Consider the following 12,300-nt stretch of genomic DNA (forward strand, 5'->3'; position numbering starts at 1 on the left):
AGAGAAGTGGGATTTCTCTTTATAGGTTTACCTGGGACTCTAGGGCCTGGATCTTCCCCTCCAGCTCTTTGATTCTCTCTTCCTTCTTTTGAGACTCGGCCTGGGCCTCCTGCCGTGCACTGAACTCCTCATCAAACTGCAAGAAAAGAGACAGGAGTATGTCTATCTGCACAAAACAAACACTTGTGTAAACACACACACACACACACACACACGCACACAGGTTGGTGAGCGGCACGGTGTCTCCAGAGAACGGCCACGGGGCACATCAACAGACACCAAAACACGCTGTCTTACACTCTGGCCGATTTCTATTCATAGCTCTCATGGCCCTAGAGCCCTGTTGTCCTTTGTCTTTGTTTCAGGCCTGGCTTTCATGTAAGTTGATGGATCTAACCTTTGCAGAAACCAAGCCATGTCGCTACAATGATTTCACTGGCCCAGCAGGGTGCACAGTGGACTGGTGGGACCGGACTCTTAAGAGGAAAACATATCCAGGACCCCCTTAGTGTTGCCAGACAGTGGTAGTGATGCTGCTTAAGATACATTTAAATATCATACATAATAAGTTGGGGGTAAGGTTTTATTACTTTATTTCTCACAAATGAATAAAAAATAAAAATAAAATAGCAGGCAAATATTTAATCAATTTAATTACATTACAGGGAAATGTAAGATATAGAGGGAGACCCTTAAAGGGCCAGCTTAAAATGCACAACTGTATTAAAACAGCCTCCACATAACTTAATTCTGCAGCGGCACTGTTCGCAAATAAGTATACATCAGAACATCGGCATTGATTCTTGTAATGCTGATACGGATCATGTAGCGTCACAGCCAGGTATTGATTAGGGCATGGAAAATCAATAGCTTGTCTGGGAGCTCTGAGGAAGAAAAAACTTTCCTGATGGGAGCCGGCCAACTGGGGGCTGTAGGGTGGGGGTGGGGGGGTTGGAGTGATTAATGTCTCACCTTTTTGGAGTACTCTGCCGCCTTCTGTTCACTCTCTTCAACTTTGGCTTTATCCACACACTGATCTGCAAAACAAGACAGCCACAGTCACAAGATACTTCAAAGGCATCTCCGGGTGCTTCGCTATCAGACCTGGCTCTTGTTTCTTCAAGGATGTTAGAGAAATCTGTCTTGAAAAGTCTGTTAGGTCCATGAAACGTTTACAAATTGAGATGGTCTTAAAAACACTGGTGCATTTCACCGTGCCTAAAAATTCCAAGTGTGTTCTAAAGGAGGAAAACCAGCCCTTCACTGTCTCCCAAGTGAGTTTTTTTAACTTTCATTTCCAGAGTTGTTTGTCTATGATTGCAAACTATTAAAGTATCTTTGTGTAAACCCTAATTTCCAAAAAAGTTGAACTGCGTTCAACTAAAAACAGTATAAAGACAAAGTATTTGATGTTCAAAGTGATAAAATGTGTTTATCGCAACTATAATTATTGCAAATATACACTCATTCTGAATTTGATGCCTGCAACACATTCTAAAAAACGTGGAACAGAAGCATGTTTACTACTGTGACACATCACCTTTTCTTTTAACAACACTCAGTAAGTGTTTGGGAACTGAGGACACTAATTGTTGAAGTTTTGATAGTGAAATTCTTTCCCATAACTTTCCCATCCCATATGATGGCTTTTGAAGTTAGTGCTGGACACTTTGACTGGACTTGCTCCTCTTTAGCCTAGAGGACACGACGTCCATGATTCCTGAAAACAATTTGAAATGTGGACTTGTCAGACCACAGCACATTTTTCCACTTTCTGTCAGTCCATCTGAGACGAGCTCGGGCCCAAAGGAGGCTGCAGTGTTTTGGTTGATGGTGATATATGGCTTTCTCTGTGCATGGTAGAGTCTTAATTTGCATTTGTAGATGCAGTGACAAACTTAACCAAACTTAACAGTTTTCCAAAGTGTTCCTGAGCCCATGTAGTATCCTTTATACAATTATGAGGATTTTAATGCAGTGCAGATGTTTGAGCATTCCACAACTTTCCTTGTCTTCTGTTGGCCTTGTCCCATTTTTTTTTTAAATATGTTGCAGGCATCAAATTCAGAATGAGTGTATATTTACAAAAAAGAAGTTGATAAGTTTGAACATTAAATATCTTGTCTTTGTACTGTATTAAATTGAACATTGAAAAGGATTTGCACTGTGTTTATTTACCTTTTACACAGTATCCCAACATTTTCAGAATTGGGACTTGTATATATTTACAGATGCGGCGTTTAATTTCGCTGTATAAAATAGATGCTTGTGATCTTGTGACAAAATGAAAAATTCATTGAATAATAAACAAGATGAAAATTAAAATAGAATAAAATGTTTGCGGAAAAGGGGACAAAAAGGCCAGCTTTGGATGAAGGGACAAGAAGAGAAAAATGCTTTCGTGATATATAAAATAGCTGCCTCACATATAGTGAAATCCATCATACTGTGCAACTGTTGGCTCATGCAGATGTGCTAATCATTTGACCTCTTGAACCCTCTTGGTCAGGTCAGCTCTTGAAAAAGAGATTTTTAATCTCAATTAGGCTTCTTAAAAAAAAATAAAAAATTTCATTTTCTGTTTCCAAATGGTTTACGTGTTTCAGATTTTTGGTTTTATTCGAGTGTATTTAAACATACCATGTACACTGTAGATGAATGTAGATTAATCATTTGAAGGACAAGATATGAGAGAGTGTAAATTATTGTTGGAAAACACATCACGCAACACTTTTTTTTCCTGAAAAATAATTGTTATTATAGTAGAAAATTACACCCTAAAGTGAAAGTGAAAGAAAAACAAAACCAAGAAAAAACAAAAAAGGTGGAAAAGCACCTTTCAAAAACCAATGTGAGTGTGGCACCAAATTCCCTGTCTTTTGTGTGAATTTAACAAAACACATCCTTGAAAGTTTTTTATCAACTGATTAAATTTCAGTAAAGTGAGTGAGAAAACTTATTTAATATGGCATCAGTCATCTGTGGATAGGTTTAGAAACTTTTAATGACCCTTTGTTGGCAAGTCACAGAACTGTTAGTGACACAACAGAGAGAGACAAAGTGGTGTTATTTATTTATTTTCTCTGTTGGAAAAAGATTCCCTATTAGTAATTCAGTGCAAATAGATGTTTTCTCTACGATGTCAGGAAGATAAATGCAGAAAAAAAAGCCATTTAAAATTATTCAGAATTAAGTGAATTCATTTTGTCATTTTATAATGTGTTATTCATGAATAATTAGATGACCCCATCTTATATGTCAAGCCACTGCATGTGTTCAGGGGGATCTGGGAGGATAATGAGAATGACTGCGAGGTATCAAAACATTTTTCACAACATCAGTGACATACCTCCTGCAGCACACAGTTAAAAAAACAAAACAAAAAACAACTTGAGAATGATTTCAGAACTATGTAATCTTAAAAACTTTTAGGACACATTTTAAACTGTTGCCAACACATGTTGAATTAATGCGTGAGTAGATTCCAACAGTACCAATCAGATGGGTGAAGTCCACATCCAATCGTTTGCTGTAGCCAAAGTCAGGGTCCATCCCATTACGATGCAGGACCACCTGAGACACGCATTCTTCTATCACCTTGTAATACTGCGGCCTGAGGGGTCACAAAACATAAAGCAGAACAATTAGACAAGCCACAGAAAGATATGAGTGACACAAACTCTACAAGGCTAATTAACCACAAATTATTCCCTTATCCAAGCTAGAGGTCACAAAATGCCATGTCAAAAAGGGTGCTGCTGGAGAAAATAGGCACCCTATTAAATTTGATCACTTGCTTCACCCCGATCATGAAATTAGCAGATTAATGGGCACGCAGGAACCAAGTCAGTGGTAGTCTGTCCATTTCAAGGTGACAGACGGTAGCCAAGGCTACGCTCGCCCTCTTGCCTAATTTGCAATCATCTTTGCCAATTAGAGCAACCATAAAAACTGAAATGTAAATCTAATCAGTGTAATGTGTGTAATTGAAAGCACAATGACCGGGAAAACATGTCAGCCAGTTAGGAGTGTGACTGAGTGCTCGGTGTTGTCGAGCAGGGTGTCTGAATCAGCCCAAGAGTCCCATTCTGCCACACAGGTTGGTGCGTGACCTTTTCTCAGTAACATTATCAACTTTAATTGCGAGTGACATTTAGCAAATACAATGCCAGCTTAAGCTGAGCTGCAAACTGAGAAATAATTATTTTCTAAGGATGACATTGACCAGAAAGTTGATGTTTAAATTTGCAACAGAAAGAAAACCTTGTTTTTTATTCCTCTAAAGACTCAAGGTCCATTTGTTGTAAATTGGAAGTTAAGAATTGAATTCAAGTGGCCCTTATAGGGATAGTTGGGTTTTTTAAGTGTGGTTTATGTGGGGTACTTATCAATAGTTAGTGTATAACAGTATTTACAGTATTATGATCTACAGTAGATGGGGGTTGGGTTGGTACAGAAGCAGCAGGATTTCTGGAGGTCAACCTTTGTGAGTGATGAGTAATGAGTAATTTTACCTTGCAGAATATGGGAGTTTCTAGTCTACTGCTGCCTTGATTTGTTTGTTTGTTGTTGTTTGTTTGTTTGTGTTATTGTGAATCTGAACTAAGCCTTTACCACAAAGGTACACAATAACACAAACAAATTAAAAGACTGAGGAGTCGGGGAAAAAGGAGTAAGGTAGCAGTATTTGTCTTGTATACCGGTTGCCTCCCTTTGGAAAGGGCTATCTGACTGCTACGTAAAATGGTAAAACTATTGTCAAAATAGCATACACTGCAGCAGAACAGTACTTAGCTTCCTACACCAGTACTCCTGCTGCTTCTCCAAATTGGGAGTGTGCCAACTGTCATCTACTAATGCACTGACTACCCATAAGTAGCTCAACCTCATGCAACCCGACCTCAAAAAGTCAGAACTATCCCTTTAATGACACAACAACACTCAGAAATAAATATATAAAAAAAAAAAATCTGTAAACCAGGAAACCACAAGTGAAAACTCTATGCACAAGCGAATGTAGGTATGAAGACTCAATTGTTGATGAGCATTGTTGATGTCGATGTTGCTGAATTGTTGTTGTGTGAACAGCTGGAAAAATCTGGTACAGTGCTAAGAAATCTGGACTTGGGGTAAAGCACGATGAATGCATTACTATAAGAAGGAATACAGTATTAGCAGCTGAGACAGGGATAGCCTGCTGATTCAAAAATCACATCAACTCCTTTGATCTTATTTTAAAATGACAAACAATTTTCTAGCAGACACAGAGTAGGGGCTATGTTTTTCAATGAGACCAAAAGCATCAATAGACAGAAACAAAAACACTCCAAATATGCTTCCAATGGCAAGTGATGTTCATTTTGTTTGCACAAATTCTGTTTTTATTTTAGAAAACAATGGTATCTTTCTGTTCAGGAATGTAATCTTACTCCACGAAGATGACACAGTTATTATTGGAAGTTCCACAAATCCCCATATGGCAAATATGCTGTAGTTTAATGCCCTTTTAAGTTCTTGACACTGTCCACTAGATTTATATGATTATAAATGAAATTCAGACAACTTTAATGGGAATAAAGAACTCATATTCTGATCAAAGCCTGCCTGTCTGAAGGCTCTGCATGAGAGCATGAAGGGGAAGGAGCACTAGTGTAATTAAGACGTAATAATGTAATGTGTAATGATGTGATCAGGCAGAGCAGTCTGTTGCCAGGTGGGTTGAGTTTGTTCAATAATATTTTGTATAATAGTATGTGTAGCATGTGTTAAAATAAATATGACTGTGATGAACCTGTTTTTTAGGAAAAAAAAAATATTGTTATTATTAAAAACATTAAATGTTATGAAGTTTATTTCCCAGACTTTAACTGTTGCTCATAAATTCAGAGGCTATGTTCTGTTGGTACTTTGTGGGTGGACAGGCCATATCCTGTTATGAACAGAAATATGAAAGAACACAAAATTCTGAGCCAAAGCAAATAAGAATAAATCAGCATTTAGGTGCACTGTTTTGAAAGCATGAAATGCCATACATTAAGCTTGAGCTGGCGGATTCGCCCACTCATGATTGGAACAAGCTAGTGAAAGCTCACACATCGCCCTGCATGGCTTAAGCACTGTGGCACTCGGCTTACAACTGTCACCAATGTACACCACATTATTATCTCAATAAGCCGCCCTATTTTCCCTTCGTCCTCCATCCTCCGCCACCACCAAGCAGATAGGGGCTGGGTGGAGATAACTAGAGACGGAGAGAGTGACCCAGAACTGTCAGGCCCCTCCACAGTGGGCAGGGCTGGGCTCCAGAAGCTAGCATATGTCCCCTGCATCATTCCCCCACCTCTTCTTTTACTTTGGCACCTTCATTTCTTCCAATGATAGCTTGCAGTTGAGCGCAGCCCCAGCCACTTGATCCAGCTCTGCTCCACATAACCAGTGTAATCCCCATATCACGAGGCTCCAAAAGAGCAGATCTGCTCTATATTTACTGGGTGGGTTTGATGTGCTCCCATTCATTAGGCTTGCAGTGAGAGATTAATTATCAAAAATAAACCAAGCCCCGGAGGGGAGAGCAACAACTAATGTTGTGTTAGGAAGAATGACAGTAGACGGAGTGCTTCAACAGTTTGCCCACTGCAGACCCTCTTAGACTATACTAATACTAATTATATTATTTAATTAATTAGCTATCATTTGATGTAGATTATTATTTGACACACAAATCAAGGTACCAAGTGTGCTTTTAATTCCAGAACAGAAAAAAGATAAAAACAACTTAATCCTTTACTTTAGATAGAACATTATGAGCACACATGCATTCCTTTGATCACAAAGCCAAAGTCTGACACATATTGATACAACAAACCTAACCCGAGACCGCCACCATTAAATGGTGTTAACTAGAGCCACGCAGTGCTGCCACACATTCTCTGACCTGCCTATTTTTGTTTTTGTTCCAAGTTGACAAAGTATTTCATACATGCTATACTATTTCACATTCACCCAGTTTTTGGATGACAACATGATGAAGCCGCGTTAGCTTAGCTCTCATCTGGCCTTCTTCCTGAGGTGATCACAGACTGGCTGGTCGGTTGACCATCTCAAGGTCCACTGTACTTCTAGTCTAATCCATGCACTTCCTGTTCCAACAGTAATGAGTATATTTCTGTCCTCTACCTTATACATATACATATATATGTTGTATTTTAACATCTGACCAGTGTCATGTCATGTGCGCAGCTGTTAAGTCACTTACCATATTTCATACACACTCATAGGGTTTTTGTTTAAAAACGTGTCAGATGAAAACTTTAAAAAGGCAGCTGGAGACAGACTTCTCAGCTGATTCAAGGAGATCAAGTATTAGCCTTAGCTTACATTAGCTAGCTACAGTACTGAAATCTCTTAGCAAGAGTCATCATTCTGGCTCACAAAATCCATGTTGTCCACTAGAAATGAGAAGCTGCTTTTCTTTACTTTTCTGTTGAATCAAAGACCTGGTTTTTGTGTATGTGCAGTGCCACAATGGAAAGCTTGACAGGCCAAGCAACAGTAAGTAAAGGTCGATTAGGGTTGTCATGTTATTTACCTCTCAGTGTTTTTTAATTAGTTTCAGAAAAAAACAACACCTCAAACTCCAGTTTTACAACCAGGAATACAGTCCTGAGGTGATTTACAATGAAGCCAACCAGGACTCTAACTGCTAGGGCAACAAAGACACAGGAGGTTCAGGTGGAGACACGAAGCACAAAGTGGTTGAGGAGCGAGTTTGTAGCGAGTTAATTTGTAAGTACACCCCATCCATCATGTTCATAAGTGGAGTTAAAATTCTCATGTTTTGAACAACAACACTTGTGAGAGATTATTTTGTGTTGAAATACATTAACAAAATGTTCAGTCTCCTTGCTGGTTATTTGACACATTAAGAATCATTACCACTTTTTTGGTTAGCACGTAACAGGCAGCAGGGTTTGTGTGCTGAAAATATAGATTTAAAAAAATATTCAATATCATAAATGTGCAAAAGCTAGTCAACTATAAGCCTGAACTAATCAATACTAGTCACCTAGGAAAATCTTTATCTATTCTAACAATAGCCATGTTCGTTGTTTACGTTCATTATTATAATGTTGTGTGTTTTCTTCCATGTGAATGAAACATGGCATAGTTGGGTACAGTTAGAGACTTCTCCTCCTGCAGTCATCAGGCAGTGTGCGCTCAGATTTTGGGGAGTGGCTTTGGAGGGAGTCCTACAGGAAGGGGGTGGGATTTTTTTCATTTGGACACTTTCAAAATGTGTTTCACTCTTGCTGGTTTCTCCAACATTACAAACATTAGCTGTACAGGCAAAAAAGATAGATAGTATCTATTGGAAATAGCCACATGTACTAAAGTACTGCATCTTCCATCATCCTAGTTCACACAGCTCTGATGTATGGGGAATAAAATGCCTCAGCCAGAATGAATTTCTGGTGGTAATGTTTGTTTGTGCACATGTGTGGGTTTGTCCTTGCATTTGTGAGGGAGGCTGGAGGAAAGAAAATATTTCAAAAACATATCTTTAAAAAGACCATCAGTTTTTTTGAGAGCATTGGTACTGATCCCGTCTTATTAGCTTACAGAGAGGTACATGGACACTGGAGCCGAGGTGGACAGGGCCGTACTAGCTGGTTAATGTGAATTCTATTTCTCACTTCCTACGAATAGATGAGGAATACATTATTCATAACTCCAAGGGAACAGCAACTTGTCTATGTTAAATTCATCTTCCTCCTTCCATCCTCCCTTCGTCTTCCAACTTTCCTTTTTTTTAAAGTCTTATTTCTGCAAAAATGTCTGACACAGCAGTGAATTCATCAGTGTCACTTCATTCAGAGGAGTGGCGGCCTTCCTACAGACATATTTGCTCCTCAAAGGCAAAGCAGAAAGCTAAGGCAACAGTTTAAAATCATCCAATAATTCCAAAATACAGAATATTATCCCTTCTCTAATCATTTGTCACTTCCAGCAGGGTTATAAAAAGAGTAAGTGCAGCAAGGCTAATGCTCCTTTTAGGTGACGACTGCACGCTCTTTTTTCAGCCTGTGCAGTGCAGTACCTCGCTCTGCACCACAACGCTAACATGGGCGTGGTCACAAGTACAACAGACAACAACTGACGAATGTTGGGCGTGGCCAGAGGTTCAACAGGCTTTTAGCTTACGACCCACAGTGGTAGTGAAGCTTTTCCCCCAGCTTTTACAAGATAGACTCTAACACTTTGTAATCATGTTCAGCTCTCACCAAGCTACACATGAAACTCCAGAACAGAGCTCTATCAATTGTTTCACCCTCCATTACCATTACCATTACCATTAATCATCTTCAAACAACCTGATCTTGTTTCTAAATGTATTTTAATCTTTTTCTCTCTCTCTCTATTGCGTAGGTACTTGTACACTTATATTCTGGGTATGTGAACATTTTGTGTATGTATTTTTGAAATGTTTCGGGGGCCCAGAGAGTTTATGTCTGTGTATGTGTGAGTGTATCTGTGCTGTTTTTCTGTAAGTACTGTTTTTTTGTATATTTATGCTCAGGACCCCATTGAAAACAAGATGGTTCACCTCAAGGGCTTTATCTTTCTAATAAAGTTATACAGTTGCATATCAGAGATGACCAAATAATCTCAGTTCAGTGTGTCTCCATAAATCGCATTACCTCCTGCTGGTGACTAATGATGCTGATAGGATAATTTTTATTAGTGAATGGTTTTAGTGAATACAGTTGGTGGGCACGATGGCAATGTTGTCTTAATTATTGATGACTGGGTCAGAGGTACTCTAGGTTTTATATTATGCCGCAGTCTGATCTGGTTTATATGGGTTGCATGCTGGGTTTTACCATTCGTTTTTGCATATTTATATCATGTTTTATGTATTTTATTATATTCTGTGTCGTGTCCATGTGTTTTATGTTTAAGTGTGTGTGTTCTGTGTTTCACCTGACTGCTCAGACACGGGGCCTCATTTAAGGGCCACTTGTACAGACAGATTTGTCATTCAGTAGAACTTGTTGCATTCACCAATTTTCTTGTATTTTGAATTTTCATATTTGACATATTCATGTTGAATCATTTATCGTTCAGTGACGGTGCCAGGTTTAGGTGACATGACATTAACAGCACTCATCAGTAATGAAATTACAATTTCAAGCAGTGTCAAGCACTTTATCCCAAAGTACTTTTAAACCTTGAAACACTACATTGAAATTCATTTCCAGCAAACGTAAAATTATAGACCTTCCTTTTAAATCTCCAAACTTTTCTTCTTACTCTTTGGTGCTACTTTCATGAATGAACCCCTCCTGACATACGAGGCAGAACATGTAGCCTTATAATGAATTATTGGGGCACGAATTATGCTAATTTACAATTCTCAAAAAACAAAGCACAGTTTATCTAAAGTTAGGAGCATTTGCTGAAGAAAAGTAAGAGTAAGTTAAAGCTACAACATAGTTTTAACTGGTTATGAAACAGAATTTATTATTGATGCCTCTACATGACATACATAAGTGAACAAGACCATCCACAAGAAGATGGTCTATTTCTGTATAGTTGTTTATTCCTGCCACCGGGTCAGTCAGACTCTCCTTGAAATCAGATGAAATGAGTCTGTGTTTACATTTTCCCAGGTGAAGTTACACCGACAAGTATGTTTTTTGAAAATGTTCTTGCATGAGGCCAGATCTCAAAAACAGAAGTTGTATTAATAAATAAGAGACAAGTTGATAGATGTTAAAGGTAAATGACAAAAAAGTTACAATAATATGAATGTAGCTCAAGTTTGGCTTTCAAAAATCAATAGGGCTCTTATCCCTCTCTTTTGGGAGATAAATGTACATAACACGTTTCAACCTGACTTCTACTTTTCAAGATCTATTGGTCAAAGACAAACAAACAGATCCACGGAGGCAAAACGTACCTCTTCCTGTAAGTAATGAACAAAGTTCAGAATGATGAACAATGTTCGAGGTGTTTCATATCTACTGTTAAAAACAATCCCAAAGCCAAGATGATCCACGCATTTCGACATGCACTTAAGCATCAAGTGCTCATCAGACAATAAAAATCACATGAAACTTACCTGATGTAGTAGTCATTCCTGATGAGCAGAAGATGCTGAAGGACTGACAGGAAGTAGGTCTCTGAGCTGGTGTCTTTCACCATGTTGGACAGGAGATGGTACACCTCACTCATGTCAGTAAAGCAGCAAAGTTAAGGAAAGCAACTTTATGACTGTCATTTTTTTTTAGGTTTCTAAGTAAATTCAGTTAACAGTTAGATTTAAATTTCACTTGATTATTCAGCTGCACTCAACTTTGTGTAAACATTTAAATTGTATTAGTTCTTTTTTTTTTTTTTTTTTTTTTTTATAAATACGTATTTATTTTCCCCACTTTCTCACCTCAGGTTTTCTGACAGGCGTCATTGTGCAAAAGCAAACAGAGACGTGATTCTTCTTATCCAGTCTCCCTCTCTCGGGGGAGCAAAAACACTGTAAACAGCTAACGTGAGGAGGGGGATCGCCAATAAAAGAATACTCCCTCTGGTTTACCTGTCACTCCAAACCTTTCAGAACAGAGGAAATTAATTACATGAAAAAAAATCACTGGTTTGAATGTTTAAGGAAAGAGGGATAGAGTCGATCATTCGCGGAGTGAAAAAACATGGCTGAGATTCAGTTCTCAGATTGAAACTGACGTGTACTCAGGAGTGAAAATTCATGTTATTAAATTTGCACAAGGTATTGATTATGTGTCTTATGTTTGCTTTCCCCAAGAGAAAGTAGTGATGTCTTTGACATCATAAGCAGATGTTAAATCAGACTGTCTCTCTTTATTTTTCTGTCTAAATGCCATATACTACATATATGTCTTGATTATTTTCTGAATATTTGTCTTTAAAAAGTATTTGTTAACGATGCAGATTATTCCAAGAAGCACAAAAATGAGATAATTGAATTAAAACAATGCAAGACTGATATATCACACACTACAGGAGAGGATAAGCACATTAAAATATATTTCAAATTTTAATTTCTATGTTACTGGTTGATTTGTAGCACGAGTTTAATTTAGAAATAATTAAATTTGTGTCTTCTCAAACTTCTAATAGCTTCCTAAAAGTGCAGCTCTGAGAAGTAAAGAACCCAGGAAAATGAATGATTTGGAGCCTATTTAATTTGTTTGCTTGAGAAAGGAGGATTTCCCCATGGAGGCTCATCTTGTTTGAAAAAGTGAAATAAGCCTCTCAGATATGTGC

The 12,300-nt window shown here is 38.2% G+C and overlaps 1 protein-coding gene across 1 annotated transcript in view; it reads right to left on the minus strand.

Moving 5' to 3' along the window:
• diaph2 (diaphanous-related formin 2) overlaps positions 1 to 12,300 on the minus strand; it is a 520,520-nt gene that overhangs the window by 329,199 nt on the left and 179,021 nt on the right. Inside the window, exons 14-17 of the mRNA XM_084719553.1 lie at positions 11,123 to 11,239; positions 3,495 to 3,613; positions 973 to 1,037; positions 32 to 136 (exon numbers count right to left, since the gene is read on the minus strand). Of these exons, the coding sequence (XP_084575679.1) occupies positions 32 to 136; positions 973 to 1,037; positions 3,495 to 3,613; positions 11,123 to 11,239 (406 nt within the window). The remainder of the gene's footprint in view (positions 1 to 31; positions 137 to 972; positions 1,038 to 3,494; positions 3,614 to 11,122; positions 11,240 to 12,300) is intronic.

This window comes from Lutjanus erythropterus, chromosome 5 (genome assembly GCF_056507025.1).
Source record: "Lutjanus erythropterus isolate fLutEry1 chromosome 5, fLutEry1.hap2, whole genome shotgun sequence".
Classification (NCBI taxonomy): Eukaryota; Metazoa; Chordata; class Actinopteri; order Lutjaniformes; family Lutjanidae; genus Lutjanus; species Lutjanus erythropterus.